This window comes from Puma concolor, chromosome C2 (genome assembly GCF_028749965.1).
Source record: "Puma concolor isolate L17-30 chromosome C2, mPumCon1.1.hap2, whole genome shotgun sequence".
In the NCBI taxonomy this organism is placed as follows: domain Eukaryota; kingdom Metazoa; phylum Chordata; class Mammalia; order Carnivora; family Felidae; genus Puma; species Puma concolor.
In genome coordinates this window covers 58750789-58767208 of record NC_141675.1, presented here as the reverse complement: position 1 = coordinate 58767208, position 16420 = coordinate 58750789, and the positions used below count along the sequence as shown (strand labels likewise).

The 16420-nt window shown below is 33.0% G+C and overlaps 1 protein-coding gene across 2 annotated transcripts in view; it reads left to right on the top strand.

Annotated features, from left to right (window-relative positions):
- The window catches only part of SI (sucrase-isomaltase), a 159608-nt gene extending 143393 nt beyond the window's left edge, over positions 1 to 16215 (top strand). For both annotated transcript variants that reach the window (XM_086674659.1, XM_086674658.1), the window contains 10 exons: positions 899 to 933; positions 1017 to 1133; positions 3978 to 4126; positions 6086 to 6170; positions 6255 to 6311; positions 6912 to 7036; positions 8738 to 8826; positions 12752 to 12801; positions 13051 to 13218; positions 16014 to 16215. In XM_086674659.1, the coding sequence (XP_086530785.1) occupies positions 899 to 933; positions 1017 to 1133; positions 3978 to 4126; positions 6086 to 6170; positions 6255 to 6311; positions 6912 to 7036; positions 8738 to 8826; positions 12752 to 12801; positions 13051 to 13218; positions 16014 to 16082 (944 nt within the window). In that variant the 3' untranslated portion in view covers positions 16083 to 16215. The remainder of the gene's footprint in view (positions 1 to 898; positions 934 to 1016; positions 1134 to 3977; positions 4127 to 6085; positions 6171 to 6254; positions 6312 to 6911; positions 7037 to 8737; positions 8827 to 12751; positions 12802 to 13050; positions 13219 to 16013) is intronic.
- The last annotated feature ends 205 nt before the right edge of the window (positions 16216 to 16420 follow it).

Sequence of the window (16420 nt, the reverse complement as noted above, 5' to 3'; positions counted from 1 at the left end):
AAATCATCATCTACATAGCAACCAAACAGATCACTCCTGTACCTCTAGCTTATAGCTCTACTTTTCCTCCTTTCTGAACGAAATTACTAGCCTTACTGCTTTTTATTTATTTTTTAATGTATTATGTTTATTTTTTAGAGAAAGAGCATGAGTGGGGAAGGGACAGAGAGAGAGGAAGACACATAATCTTAAGCAGGCTCCAGGCTCTGAACTGTCAGCACAGAGCCCAACATGAGGCTTGAATTCACAGTGAGATCATGACCTGAGCCGAAGTTGGATGCTTCACTGCCTGAGGCACCCAGGCACCCCAGTTTTAAAAACTGAAACCAAGGTGGTGGCTGGGTGGCTCAGTTGATTAAATGGCCAACTCTTGGTTCCAGCTCAGGTCGTGATCTCACAGGTCCCAACTTTGAGTCTGACGTTGAGCTCTGCGCTGACAGTGCAGAGCCTGCTTGAGATTCTCTCCCTCCCTCCCTCTCTCTCTCTGTCCCTCCCCTTCTCATGGTCTCTCTCTCTCTCTCTCAAAATAAATAAATAAACAAACAAATAAAATTAAAAAAATAAAATTAATATTAAAAATGAAACTGCTTCCGTAACTTCTTCCAAACTGAGACAGAAACACTGCCATTTTATTCTCATGCTATAATGTATTTATACCTATTTTGTGCTCTAAATATACCATCTTGAAAGTGACAAAGAAGCATAGTGTCTTATTTTTACATCATTAACATTATAACAGCATGAGTATTTTAAGAGGAAATGATAGGTGTATTAAAAATCTGAAAAATGTCTCATTAGTTTAGAGGTTATTAGAAATGGAACATCTTAACAAATCAAATCATCAAATATCAAAATACATGATGTAGTATCTTTCTAAATTTTTCCTGATTTTTTTTAGGTATGATGGAATTTAGTCTCTTTGGAATCTCATATGTAAGTAACTGTATTTCTTTTATCTTCATAACTTATAAATTTTAAGAAAAAACATTGATATTAAATGTAACAATATATTTTAGACTGGTGCAGATATCTGTGGTTTCTTCAACAACTCAGAGTATGAGCTCTGTGCCCGCTGGATGCAACTTGGAGCATTTTACCCATACTCAAGAAATCACAACATTGCATTTACTAGGGTATGTAATGACTGCATGTGCTTTCATTCCTTTCCTCCTAACCTTAGAAGTTTTGAATAGAACTCCTCCTGCCTGGCTGATTTCTAGCGCTTGCTTTGAATGAACTTCTTTACATTTACTGAGGACATCGGAGCCCATCACTTTGAGAATTTTCTGATTTGGGTTACTCTTCTTTCTACTTTAGGGTTTAGAACTTGGTTAGCTGGCATACTTACTGCTGTTGCATATACTTTTAGAATAGCCAGGGAGGGGAAAAAAAAAAACTGCTTCTGTATGTAACTTCTTCCAAACTGAGACAGAATAGAAAAAATCAGCTTCAAAGTAAATTACAAATGAAAACTCCTTGGAAATACTAGTATCAGTGCATGAAAATGAGCAGATTTAAAAGGCAAATGTTAAGACAATGAGTTGAAAATTTGAGAAAAAAAGGAAGAGGGAATTAAGAGCTAATTCTTGTGTGGTGGCACAATTCTGCACTTTACTAAATTGTCTGAAGGAAATGTTTGAATAAGAGGGGTGACAGTATTACAAATTATGGAAAAGTATGAACAATTAAAGGCAATATCTAAGAGCTTAATTTTGTGATATTGACTTTAGTGAAGAAGTGCAGGGGAAAGATGAATTATCAAAAGTAACTCGTGGAAGAGTTGTAGACAGAGCTGCTCTTTGAAGGATGGGTTCTAGCAGCAGTAACTGAATGGTGAATCTCATCAGGTGCTGTGAAATCTTTGTGTCCCTCCTGGGAAATTTTAGTTAGAATAGAGGAGATTTATTTTAGTAAATAAAAATCTATACAAGGATAGAAGGCAGTATGGGACCACATTTTGGAAGAATTTGAAAGTTGGGCAATAACAACATAACTTGATGAAATAGGAATATTTTAACAGGAAAACTTACTGTCAGTAATGCAATTTAGAAAGCTGTAATATTGGAAGAGTGGGATGAATCAAAAGCCTGGACAGGGATTTATTCAATAAGTATTTATTAGGAGGCCACTATGTAATATTTACAATGTCCCTGCTCTAAGATTCATAAATTGTAGGCAGGATAGAGATAATAGGCAATTATGTGTGTGTGTATGTATATATATGTATAATCAGGTATAAATAAATGCATATAAAGAAAAGATAGTGCAAGCTAAAGTGACAGCAATTTGGGGGATTCTGTTTTAGAAGGGGTACCTATGAAGGTCCCTCTTGGATAAAGTGACTTAAGCATTAGAGTGGAGACTTTAGTGGGGCACAAAAACCAAAAGCAATATAAGGATATGGGGGGCAGGGAGAATTTCAGACAGACGGAGTCAGTGAAAGACTCCAAGATGGAATTTTGGAGAAGATGAAATAGAGGAGGAGAAAAAGACTGAAGAAGTATTTCTCAATAAAAATCTGCAGAACAGAAAGCTCAACTTAAGTTTAATTTTGAGGTAGTACAATTAAATTTAGAATTCATGGTTAGGGGCATCTGGGTGGCTCAGTCGGTTAACCCGACTTCAGCTCAGGTCATGATCTCACCGCTTGCGAGTTTGAGCCCCATGTCGGGCTCTGTGCTGACCGCTCGCATCCTGGAGCCTGGAGCCTGGAGCCTGCTTCAGATTCCGTGTCTCTAACTCACTCTCTGTCCCTCCCCCCCACTAATGCTCTGTCTCACCTTCAAAAATAAATAAACATTAACTTTTTTTTAATGTATAGTTTAGACTTAAATGCTTGTATATCAGCTTGTTAAAACTAAAATAACATCAGTTAAGTCAGCAAGCAACAGATAGGATCTTTGCGTCTTTCTTACTTGACTTTGGAACTAGTAAGGATAGAATCTTATAGCTTAATTCTTCGACCTTTTTACTTTCAAGGTTTTGCCTCTTCTAACATTTTTACATATACAAACACCCAGTCATCATTCAAGCTTTCTAATCTAAAGCTCATTAATCTACATCAAGCTTACTGAAATCTAAAAAAGTTGGAATCTTCATAGATATGGCCAGCTCTTAAGGACCCTCTCTGTCTGTTGAAAAACATAAACATATTGCCCCCTAGAGTTATATGGCAGCCTTGTTTGTTCCCCAGCACACATTAAAATATAAAATGCTAATCACCTTCACTATTATTTTTTGACCAGTAAGTGCAACAACATTTCTTAACAGGCTTTTAATCTTTCCAGTATCAACTTTAGTCTTTTTACCTGGAGTGTGTATTCCAGAGTGTATCTGGGCATGTTGTTCTTCCTTATCCAGCATTAATTAGGTCCTTTCTTTCTGCTATCTTAATTCTTTAATATCATAACTTATCCATTTCTCAGGAGAACACATAATGTGGGGGTCACCATGATAGGTTCTGGGTATCTCTGTTTATTCCAATCCACTTTTTAAAAATTTGTTAATGTTTATTTTTAAGAGAGAGAGAGATAGCACAAACCGGAGAGGGGCAGAGAGAGGAGACAGAGGATCCTAAGCAGGTTCTGTGCAGATGCAGATGCTTAACCCACTGAACCAGTCAGGCACCCCTGTTTCAACCCACTTTTATACAGCATTTCATTTATTTTCTAGTCTTTTCACCCTGATTATCATTATGTTGTCATCTATTCAAATTGAACTGTTCTTTACATATGTTCACCTAAACTAAATCAAGCTATGGGTATAATTTGCATTTTTCATATTGAAATAGTAATATTATGTTCTTTCTCCATCATATGATAGTAATATTATTGCATAAGGTTTTTGGTAAGAAAGTATATAACACATGGCAATGAATGAATATTATTTTCTAGTTTTCATTCTCTATATATGTATCTGAAAATTATGATTTAAACCAGGACAAATGCTTATGACTATTTCATTCTGCTTTGTTTCAGAGACAAGATCCTGCTTCCTGGAATGAAACTTTTTCTGAAATGTCAAAGAATATTCTAAATATTAGATACACTTTATTACCCTATTTCTATACACAGATGCATGAAATTCATGCTCATGGTGGCACTGTTATTCGACCCCTTTTGCATGAGTAAGTGCACATATTATTTCCTGCCAAAAAGAAATGGGTTTCATTTAATTTACTCAGTAATCTCTCATAGTATAGAATATTTGAAACTGGAAACTTTTTCATTGTTATTTTAGTATATATTTTCAGTTAATAAACATTTACATAAATAAGTCTATTGATAATCAGGATGTTATTAAAAATGAAACATTAATCAGTTATTAAAAAGTAATAATTCTTAGAAATAACTACTGTACACCTAGAGTTAATTTAGATTTACATACTTATTGTATTGACTTTTAAAAATGGAGGCAAGTAATATTATCTTTATATTATGCTTTGATTAACTGAAGTTTAGAGCAATTAATTAAATCTACCATATATATACCTTACTGAAGAAAACCATCTCACCTCATCTTGGAGGTGTATTATAGAATACCCTAGAACAGTTCTAACATTCTCCCTAGAAAATTGTTTTGGATTCACTTCTTCTTATATTTTTTAATGTTTATTTATTTTTGAGGAAGAGAGAAAGAGACAGAGGGTGAACAGGGGGAGGGGCAGAGAGAGGGAGACACAGAATCTAAAGCAGGCTCCAGGCTCTGAGCTGTCAGCACAGAGCCTGATGTAGGGCTCGAACTCCTGGACCATGAGATCATGACCTGAACCAAAGTCATACGCTTAACCGACTAAGCCACCCAGGTGCCCTAGGATTCACTTCTTAAAGCTCAAACTGATACATGATTAAATCTTGAAATTCTATTCTATGGAGCATAGTTGCATAAATTTTAGCCTGTTCTATTTTTAAGGCAAATACAAGACAATTCTGTTTGCTGATGTCACAAAAACAACACAATTAAAAGTAGTACAAAAAACCTTTGAAATAATCATACTTAACTTCTTATGTACCTTATATTACCAGAGTAATTGAGTGAGGTGATTTGTTAGACTGCACAACTGATAAATCAGTAAAAATATACGGCACATGCTTACTAAAATAAATAATAATACACAAGGCAAAATGACAAAATAATAAGTTGATCAGTATGCCTTCTGTTCTCAGAATAGGGTTTTAAAAAATAATAGGTATTCCTAGATTCATATCAGCCTCTAGTTACTTTATTAATTTATCTACCATAATCCATTCTTTATTTTTGATAAAATTTTATTAATATCTTGCCTCTCTTATTTCCAGACTTTCCCCTCTTGTGTTCTCCCTATTTACTTCCCAGCAGAGTCAAATTATCAGCTCTGGACTGAGTCCCCAACCAGAAACATTATTATTAACTATGCAGACTTTTGTCCTGTTGAGAACATCTGGGCCTTTGTTCCCATGGGAAGTCCATGAAGGAGTAAATTCAGAGTCCCATTTGGCATTCATCTCAGTTTATAGTACAACAAAGCAAGACAAAAACAAAAGAACAAACAAAAATGTGCAATTCCATTTCAATTAGAGAAAAAATGTGGTTATTTAATAGTGACTATTCTCAAACTATGAAAAACAGATTCTGGTGTTTCCAACCATTTGTTTCTGAAATTCAGAAATATATTAAGTTAAATGCACCATTCAGTGAGCTTTAAGTAGGGTAAGCAAAATCTTTTTGAATTACCAAATCAAGGTTCTTAAAGCACACCTGTTTAACAATTCTCATCCAGAGTACTTACAACTTTTGCTTCCTAGTTTGTTGATCTTTTATGAGGCACAGTTAATATTTGTACCTCTATGAGTTCTCTTCAGAGGTTTCTCATTCAGCTGGTCTTATAGACATTCTCTGCATTTTGAAGTTAATTTAGTTATAATCTAGATTTACTCATAAAATAGTGTGTTAATTACTGCACATTAAATCCTAACTGATAGAATTGTTTTTGATTTGTTTATAGTTTGGTTTTCATTTCAGTCCACATAAGTCTATACTGCAAAATGTGATTTGAATAATTATTTTATGATATTCAGATTTACTTATTTGTGAATATTTTGTCAAGGTTCTTTAATGACAAGCTAACCTGGGATATATTCAAGCAGTTCTTGTGGGGTCCAGCGTTTATGGTTACCCCTGTACTGCAACCTGTAAGTTCTATCATACATTTTTGTTCACAAAATAGTTTTGTATTTGGTTTATATGTTTTCAATGATTATATCTTTAAATTCCAGTATAGGGACACTGTAGCAGGCTACGTCCCTGATGCTCGGTGGTTTGATTATCATACGGTAAGTAGTTAAGAATTCTAGGGCATTGCCAAAGTGGAAATGAGTAACAATTTGATCCAAGCCTTTTCTTTAGGGACATATTTGGTCTACTTTACATTTAAAAAGAGTAAGATAGTTCTTGCTAATTACAGCTGAATCAAATTAACACACAGTGAAAGAGAGTTAATTTATGCCCCATTGTTAGTTGTGTAGACATTGATTTATTTTACTGAATAAGCATAGAGAGTGCACATTATACACAAAAAGTTCATTGCCCTTTATTGAATATATGAAATTATAATTAAAGGTGATGTAGTCCTTCCAAGAATAATGTATGTGAAAAGTCAGGAATAACTTTTGTGACTTTTCAAAACCCACACATTTTCTTCATGTGAGCATCACAAAAACAAATAGTGGTAAATTATTTTCAAAGCTATTAATAATTAAGAAGTACATGCTTTAAACAATATGATTTCCTGAATAAGTATTTGAGTTTTTATTAATTTATAAATTAAGTATATCATTTGATTTATAAAATGCAACCTCTCAAGCACCAATATTGCTGATGATTCTATTTCTTATTGCTTGTGTTCTTTTTCCTTCCAACCGTCTCATTTCCAGGGCCAAGATATTGGTGTCAGAGGAAAATTTAATGAATTTGAAGCTCCTTTATATAAAATAAACCTACATGTCCGTGGTGGTCACATTCTACCATGTCAAGAGCCTGGTTTAAACACATTTTACAGGTAAGTGAAGTGTTTACAGAGCTCAGATTAAATTTTGGATACATCATGTCAGAATTGTCAAGAACTGGGAAGGGGTCTGAGATTTTACCCTACTTCAAAGCTTACAAATTACTTTGTAAGTTAGTCTGCCACGGTGTCATGAATTTTAGGTAGGACACAAAGGTCTGTTTTACTCAAGGCATAACAAGAGACACAAACTTCATGTTTGCTTTTTTCTTTGCCCCCAGAGTTCCATGGGGATGACATGGAGTGGCCTATGCTGAGGCAGGTGCTACACATGTAGGAGGTTTGTGCCACAGCTAAGGAATCCAAACCTAGGCAATCTTTTATAATGGGCTGCAAGCAAGCATGTTCATTGTTTGCTTCCAAGGGAGACTTTACCTTTGTTATTATACTGGCCAGTAAATTTTTTTAAGTTTATTTATTTTGTGTGTGTGTGTGTGTGTGTGTGTGTGTGCGCGCGCGCACGCGTGTGTGTGTGAGAAAGAGACAGAGAGAGTGAGAGAGAGAGAGAGAGAGAAAGAGAGAGAGAGAGAGGGACCCACGCAGGTTCTGCGCTGTCAGCCCAGAACCCAACACAGGGCTTGATGTCACAAATGGTGAGATCTTGACCTGAGCCAAAATGAGGAGTGGGACACTTAACCAACTGAGCCATGCAGGCGCCCTGGGCAGTAAAATTTCTTTAATTAATTTAAAAAGAACACTGCCCTATCTTCCAATACTGTTTGCTTTAAAAACATGCATTTTTAATATTTTTCCCTTTTTTTTAATTTAAATTTTAGTTAACATACAATAAAATATATAGTTAACAATGTAACTCCATATATAGTTATAACAATATAACTATATATAAACAACTTAACAATATTAACTATAGTACTATATGTTAACTAACTAAAATTTAAATTATGTATATATATATATATATAAATTCATGCTAAGACATGTTAACATCTTTACATGGAAAATATTAAGTTGCTGTAGAGATTTGAACGCTAGATGTTTTGGATATTTTAGGGAATTTCCATGGCAGTACAACCTTCAACATTTGTGATTGGAAAAGGTAATTATGCCTAAGTGTAACTGTCTGAGAAATCCTTCCTTAGCAATATGAAGCTATCAAATGAAATCACTTGTACAGTGAGCATGGAAGCAGATATTTAGTTCATAAATGGGCCTATGCAGGCACAAGCTTGGGAGGGATTGCCCATTTCAAGAATAGAACTTAAAATTTTCATACTACTCTTCACATTCTTGTTAATAATTTCCAATGATATTTCAGTGATTTATGTATGGAAATGTGAAGAAGGTTTAAACGATAATAAATAAAAATTGCTATTAATATAGTTTCATGTCTAATGGTCAGTGACAGGATTAGCAGAGAGAAAAATAAATAAATATATCAATAAATTTAACACGGTTATAATTATTATAAGTGAGGCTCCTTTCAATTTGTTACAATAGATCAAAAGACATGCATGATATTTTCTATTAAATGTGAAGGATTTTATGGTTTATATCGTTCCCAGTAACTCATCACAAAAGGAAAGTCCTTTAATTTTATTGGTCTAAAACAGTTTGTATTCTCCTTAGTTGATAATCATCTTTGTTTTCGTTTGGATACTTATGTGGGTGCCATATCATAACTAAACATATGCTACTGTATAAACATTGGTTAAAATTATGTCTTTTTTTTTTTAGTCGACAAAACTACATGAAGCTCATTGTTGCCGCAGATGCTAATCAGATGGCACAGGGATCTCTGTTTTGGGATGATGGAGAGAGTATAGGTGAGTGTTCCATTTAGTTGAAAAATGTAATTGCTGACATACATATATGTCACATTAGTTTTATGTATCTACTACTGTACTTTGGAGGCTGAATGGAAGCTAATAATATTATACAAAGCTGAAATCATTTAATAATTAGCTGAACCAACTTAAAAACTTAGTGTTACGAACATTAAAGACTTTTCTCTTATCCTAAATATAGTTGATCCCTATGGTAAATGTCTGCATATCTAAGAGATGTGTGTGCACAGAGATTGTATATGGATCATCTTTTACTCCTGGAAGTTAGCCCATGCCATTCATGATAGACATTCCATATGTATGAGGTCTGCCCAGCTGAAAAGCCATGTTCCATGTGTACATGGTGATGCATAAAGGATGCCACTAAAACCTGACATAGTCTAGAAACAAAACTCAAGTTTGATTTTGTATTTCATGGCTATTTTTTTGTATTCAATATTTTTACATGAAAACTTTAAAGATTTAAACTTAGATCTATGTTTATGACTATTTCTTAAAACCAGACTGAACCGCCAAGCTTCCAGCAATGTGTGTTTTGCTGACCATTGTCCTCTGAAGCACTTGCAGTAGGCTATTAAAAATGCAAATTCTGAGGACCACTTAATTTCCATTAATTTGGGGAGAGGCCAGGTATCACCTTCAGGTGATGATTATGCTGTTAATTAAACACTCATTGTGGATTAGGTTTATTGACTGTCATTAATAATGCCAACTCTACTAGATGGGAAATCTGAATATTCACTTAACACAATCCACATAAAAACTAATATCTGGGTGAGTCATTGTTCTCATGGAGCAGTTCATTGCAATCTAAATTATCTGTGGAAGAGAGATCTTTCAGTACTAGCAAAGACATTTACCTTGTATCTTTTTAGGTGAATCATAGTTAATATTTTTCAATATTAACAACAAGAATTATTTATTAGTAAATAAAGTACATCAGAAGATTAATATAAGAATCATTTTGTAATAATCAAGACTCTTAAAAAAAACCTTTCCTAGTATTTTGTGATTTAAGGTGAAGAATCGACCACTATTAGTTAAAATCCTGTTTTTAGAGTCCTGACCTTTATTAACACAAAAAGAGGGTTTGTACTAAGTTTGCAGCCTTTCTCACCTGGGTCCAGCAGGTTGTACTTTGAATTTGCCTACAGCTTCCCAGGGTTGTAAAGTTGAGTAGTGCATAATTTAAACCTTGTCTTGGAATCTTTGAATTTAACTATCTAACAAATTAAGTTAATTCCTTTGAACAGCAAAGGAGACAACGTGCCCCTTAGAAATTTTTCTGTAGCTCTACTTACCAAACTAAGATATAGATGAAAGAAGTTGATATGACCTTTATCCTATTAAAGTTTCATGGCAGGTTTTTTTAATTACTGAAAAGTAACATAATTCAGATATTTATTTCTTGATCCCTCTATATAAACATACAAAATTATTTTGGCTAATTGTATTTAGCGTTTTTTGGTTATATTGCACAATCTCAGTATTTAAGTACAAAGATTTCAGATAATCCCTTGACATTTCTTGAGTAAACAGCAACAACAATACACAACAGATGCTTAGAGTGCTCGGATTTAGTGGATCAGAATCTCCAAAGAAGTTTTCTCTCACAGCAAACTCATCAATCTAGTTGATAGACACTAATTTTTTTCCTCCTTTAAGTACATTCACATTTTATAATGTATTATTTTTTGCTGATATATATTTTTTACCTCAAAGAAAATCAAAGATAAAATACAGCATTTCCTCCTTTTCCATGGTTTTGCTTTCTGCCATTTTGGTTACCCACAGTCAACCGTGGTCCCGAAGCAAATGATCCTACTTCTGAAATGATCATTTCATCATGTAGGCATTTTTCATCTCACATTGTCACAGCAAAGATGAATATAACACAATAAGGCATTTTGAGAGTGAGAGAACACATTCACATAACTTTTATTATTACACCATATTGTTATAATTGTTCTATTTTTAGTTACTGTTCATCTATTACTGTTCTTAATTTATAAATTAAGCTATATCAGAGGTGAGTCTTTTATAAAAAAAAAAAAGGCAGAGTGTATACAGGGTTTGGTATTGTCTGAGGTTTCTGACATCCACTGGGGGGGCATCTTAGAATGTACCCCCTACACATAAAGGGGGACTTTTGTAAACCTATCTTTAAACTCATGTATATTAAGTAAATTTTGACCATGCTAACTAATAAAGTTGTAGATTAGTAAAATCTTATTTTGTCCTACTTATCTTTTTTTAAAAATGTTTATTTATTATTTTAATAGAGTGCACGTGAGGAAGGTGCACAGGGAGTGGGGAGAGAGTCCAAGCAGGCTCTTCACTGTCAATGCACAGCTGGACAGGGGGCTCGATCTCACGAACTGTGAGATCATGACTTGAGCTGAACTCAAGAGTTGGATGCTTAAGTGACTGAGCCACCCAGCCACCCCTGTCCTACTTATCTTAATGAAATAGATGTATGTGTACTCTTGACTAACATCATATGTGGTATTTTTTTCTTATTTATGAAAAACAACAAAACTGCCCATATCTTCCTAATAGTTATCACTTCTGTGTTCTTTTACCTCATGGTTCTATAAACAATTGGTCTTAAAAACTTATGCTATATTTGTATAGTTAAAAGTTAAGACTAAAATTTTTGCCTCAGAACACATATCAAATAAGCCATGCATACATTGGTACATATAGAAAAAATGTTTTAGGCAGAACATAATTTAATTTTAGTGTAGGAAAAATTAATTGCAAACTAATTTTCATTGAATTATTTAATCTAATGCCGGCATTTATAAGTTGGAAGAGGAAATTAAAATTTGTTACTTTTTCAATGTTTTTTTTTTAAGTTTATTTATTTATTTTGAGAGAGAGAGAAGGTGCATGCACTCACATGTGCACCTGGGGGGAGGAGCAGAGAGAGGAAGAGACAGGATCCCATGCAGGCTCCCATGCTGTCACTACAGAACCCAGAGTGGAGCTCAGACTCATAAATATGAGATCATGACCTGAGCCCAGGTCAAGAGTCGGATGCTTAACCTACAGAGCCACCCAGGCACCCCTCAATGTTATTTTGTTTCAGTCATGTATTTGTCTCCACTTTCGCCTTTCTGTCTTACCCATGCTTGTTTAGTTTTACCTCTAAACACAATCTTAGAATTCAGGGAAATCTAGACTTGTTTCCAGCTTTTGTTAATAATTAGTTCATTTACTTTCAGCCATTTATTTAACTTCTCTGGGACTCACATTCCTCTTCAACCATAAGAATAATAAAATAACTTATCTTAGAGCAATGTGATAAAGTACTTAAAGTTTGACGAATAGTACTTAATTTAAGCTGTGAAATTATTTTAAAAATTGATTTTAATATGGCAAGATTATATTTTGATGAACATGGATATAAACCCTGTTTTATTATTTGTATTTCAGTAGACCTATAATAGTCTCTAACAACTGAATATTTTTCTCAAATGACACTAGAATACGTTACCATCATATTCATTTGCCTTTATACATATTATTATGTTGTCAGTCATTGAAGTGGCCCATAAGTGTCCACCACTATCACCACCCAATTCTGTTAATTCTTTTACTTCTTTCACCCTCCCAGAGGTGTTTAAAGTGATTTTAGACCTGTCACCCTTTAGTGTTACCCTCCTACATACAGATACACACACTCCTGGCCTTCTATAGCCCTCTCTGGTGAGACTCATCCTTCATATCTTAGTCCTTCTTGGACTATATTTGAAAAAGTTCAGTAAACTTAGAGAAAAATTTGATATGTGTTGATGGTATTTGATACCCTTTATACTGGGAAAGAGAAGCAAGATATACTAGTTTTTACTATTTTTCTTCTTTGGAAATATAAATATATTGCCTTTTTTTCTCTCTACAGACACCTATGAAAGAGACTTATATTTCCTGGTACAGTTTAATTTGAACAAGGTATGTATTCATGCCAGATCATTTGTATGCAATTGTGTTAAATAATATTTGAAATCTTATGCCAGATTTTATACTTATTTATATTTTCATATTTCATATTTATTGTATAATGTATCTCATTTCAAATATGTGAGTAAATAATTTGCTATACTATGAAATCCACTGTAGTTAACAGACATAGATTTTAAAAGATTTAATTGCTTTTGAAAATGAAGGGTTTATATTACTTCTTTTTCTGTGACTTTATAGAATACCTTGACAAGCACTATATTGAAAAATGGTTACATAAACAAAAATGAAATGAGGCTTGGATTCATCAACATATGGGGGAAAGGAAAGACTTCTGTTAATGAGGTTAATCTCATATATAATGGAAATAAAGTGTCAGTTAAATTTACTCAAGAGGCAAACAACGAGGTAAGTGACAAAGGAAAACACACTTTTTAATAGAGTTTTTCAAAATGTCTATAGGGATATCTTATATTTCCTATCCGTCAAGAAGCATAATTATGGATACCTATGACCTTTGTTGTTTATTCATATTCATTAAACTTCCTGAACTATCGCCATTATTATCATCCTTAGTAACATGTCATATGAATCAACCTAATGGAATGTATGTTACAATTCTCCTGATATAATCTAAGCAAGATAAATTTCCATTAAGCCTCTAAATCAGTTGTCCCTATATGGTAAAGTGCCTTAAAATTTAATTTTTTTTTAATATAAAATGTCTACATTTAAACATTTAATACATCTTAGATAAAATATATTTGGAAATCCTTGCAAGATGTGTCTGTTGGCACTCATGAATAATTTGACACACAGGTGTATGAGGATATGGTTCATATATTAAATAAGGTATCAGGATTTTTATGTTATAGTCCATTGTTGCCAGTAATTAGTTTTTTACATTGAACAAATAATTTTAAGTCTTTTTTTTCTTTCAAGTTAAATAAGAATATGCAAGTGAACAATCTCTTAAGCTCCTTCCGATTTAAATTCTGGAATCTTTGTTCTGAAAAGGTAGATTCCAAAGTGCATATATTCTAGAAAACAGCTAACTGTCATAAATGATCCAAGTATAAGGCTATGTCTGCACTGCTAAAACTGTGTGATTGTGTGTGTGTGTATACCTTTTGTCTTTGTAGCTGTATAAAAATAAGTAGCTGTGAGTCAACCAGTCGCTTCAGGTGAACCTAATTTACAAAATAGCCAGTTACTTGACTGACTTCAACTTAAAAAAAAATAACAAACATCTTGGACCACAGTCCTAGGTCCTCATAGATTTTATAAACATGAGAGATGCACAGCACCGGAAAGATTGTTTCATCCAGTTGAAACTTAATACCTGTCTTGTTGTTACTACTGTTTTGTAGCCAAGTATCATTTCCCCTTTAATACAGAACTATGTCTTAATTACTATTTTTGTATCAAAATAAGTTTATTTCTTTAAATTATATCGATGTTGGGAAGTTAGAGTTTTGTATATTTAATGTCCTTCCTTGGTAATAAAAAAATTGATTAACACAGTGCTCCACTCCCATTTTTCTTCTTTTTAAAATTTTACAGGTTTATAAAATTGTATGGTAAAGCCATCACTGATTTAGTCCAGTGTTAATCATATGGTAGACCAAGAAACTGAGTTCTGCAAGAGGAAAATTAATTCTCCAAGAATAAATAGTTAATAGTTATCAATCATAATTAGCAATCTGTGTTTTTGAACTGCCCAATATTCAATCAGAATAAAAAGGGCGATTTGCCATATATACTTTCTTACTCTTTATTTACTACTACATTGGTAAAAATAAAGTTCCTAACTTTTACTATAAAAAAAAAAAACTAAATACAATCAGGTGAACAATGTCAAATAAGATATTTTAACATATCAAATATCTTTTCAAGTTGATTTTGACTGAATATTTGGCATAAAAACACATCATTTATAAAGAAAAATTCATTACACTACTTCTAGATCCATTCACAAGAAATTTTACAACATTTCATTACCTCAGGGATTACAAAAGATTTTAACTACTAACAATTGAGCAGTGCCTTCTAAACTCATTTAATTAAAACAAATATTAATGAGCACCTACTATTTCCAACCTTTCTACATATATGGGAAAACTAGAGAGTGGTCAATTTCTTTCTTTATCCTGGTTGCCCTTCTCCATGGGTGTGGGAATTATATGCAAAACATGATTTAATTGCTTTATCCATATTATTTAAAAAACATTTTCCTAGCAATAGTTACATTTTGTTGTCTTTTGTACAGCTATTAAAAGCTATCTGACGTACTTGTTGCTTTTCAGTTTTGGTAAAAAGGAACTAAGTTAGATTTTGGTGTAAGATGCTCAGTTTCAAATCTGGCTAATTTATATTTTAAAAAATTATTTAACTTTTACCTTTTAAATTCTTCTGCCCAGAATGTTGTGCTTTAGAAAAGAATATATTTTATAAAGCCCCTATAAGAGTGCCTGGTATTCAGTAGGCAGTAAAGGAATGTTGATTCTCTTCCTCTTCTTTTGCATATTTGATAATTGAATCTAAACTTTCTGAGTTAAGGCACAGAAAGTCATGTGAGTGTATTGGAGAAAAAGCAATGGTAAGGTCTAATGAAATCATATCATAAAGACATTACACGTGATGGACTACAGCTGCTTAGACACCTCCATAATTAGTCCCTACGTGGTCTAATTGAGATTCTGTCCAGTGAAAGAAAGTAACACAACAGAATTGAAATTATTGGCGATAAATTCAGCATCCTAAACCTTTAGGGATTGATGCAAAAGAAAACATATTTCTAATCTAATTTGTGTGTGTAGATGACTGGCTCATATTTGAGAGCAGGAAGCACAGAGATTTATCTAATGCAATTATAAATAATACCATGTTTCAGAATATGGAGAAAGAGTAAAGTAATAGAAATCAAGATGACTGGTTAAGTTTTAGTTTTTCACAATCTTTTAACAACCATTCCACCTATCTGAGATTTATTTTTATTTGAATAATGAGTGGGTTGGGTGAGATTATTAGTGAAATAGTTGTGAGCTCTCTGGAATAAAAATTCATCCAAAAAAAAAAAAAGAAACAAAGACTATCATGTTACTTACAGAAAATTTATTTATGGAAATAGTCTTTGTTAAAAAAACAAAGGGACCCAACATTGTTCTGATTAAATAATAATTATCATTTTACTTTCTTTTTAGATATTAAATATTGATCTGACAGTAAATAATGTTATTCTTGATGAACCAATAGAAATCATCTGGTCATGAAGATCACCATCAATTCCAGTTGTCAAAAGGAAATTAACACCTGGATTTAAGATTCACTGTACTTACAGTTTTTCTCTTTGTTGGTTTCTTATATTGTATAAAATATGATTTTAATAAAGTCTATCTAAAGTTATTTCATAGGGTACATTGATATTAATACTAATTTTATTACATTAATGTGTTCTAAATCCAGTTTTTTAACATATTTAGTAAGATTTAAGTAATTCTAGTTACCTTGCTAAATATCAGCCAAAACCATAAACTAGTTACTAAATACATATGTGCATAACTGAGATATAATTAAAATAAGTGATTATTTAAATGACATTTTTGTGTAA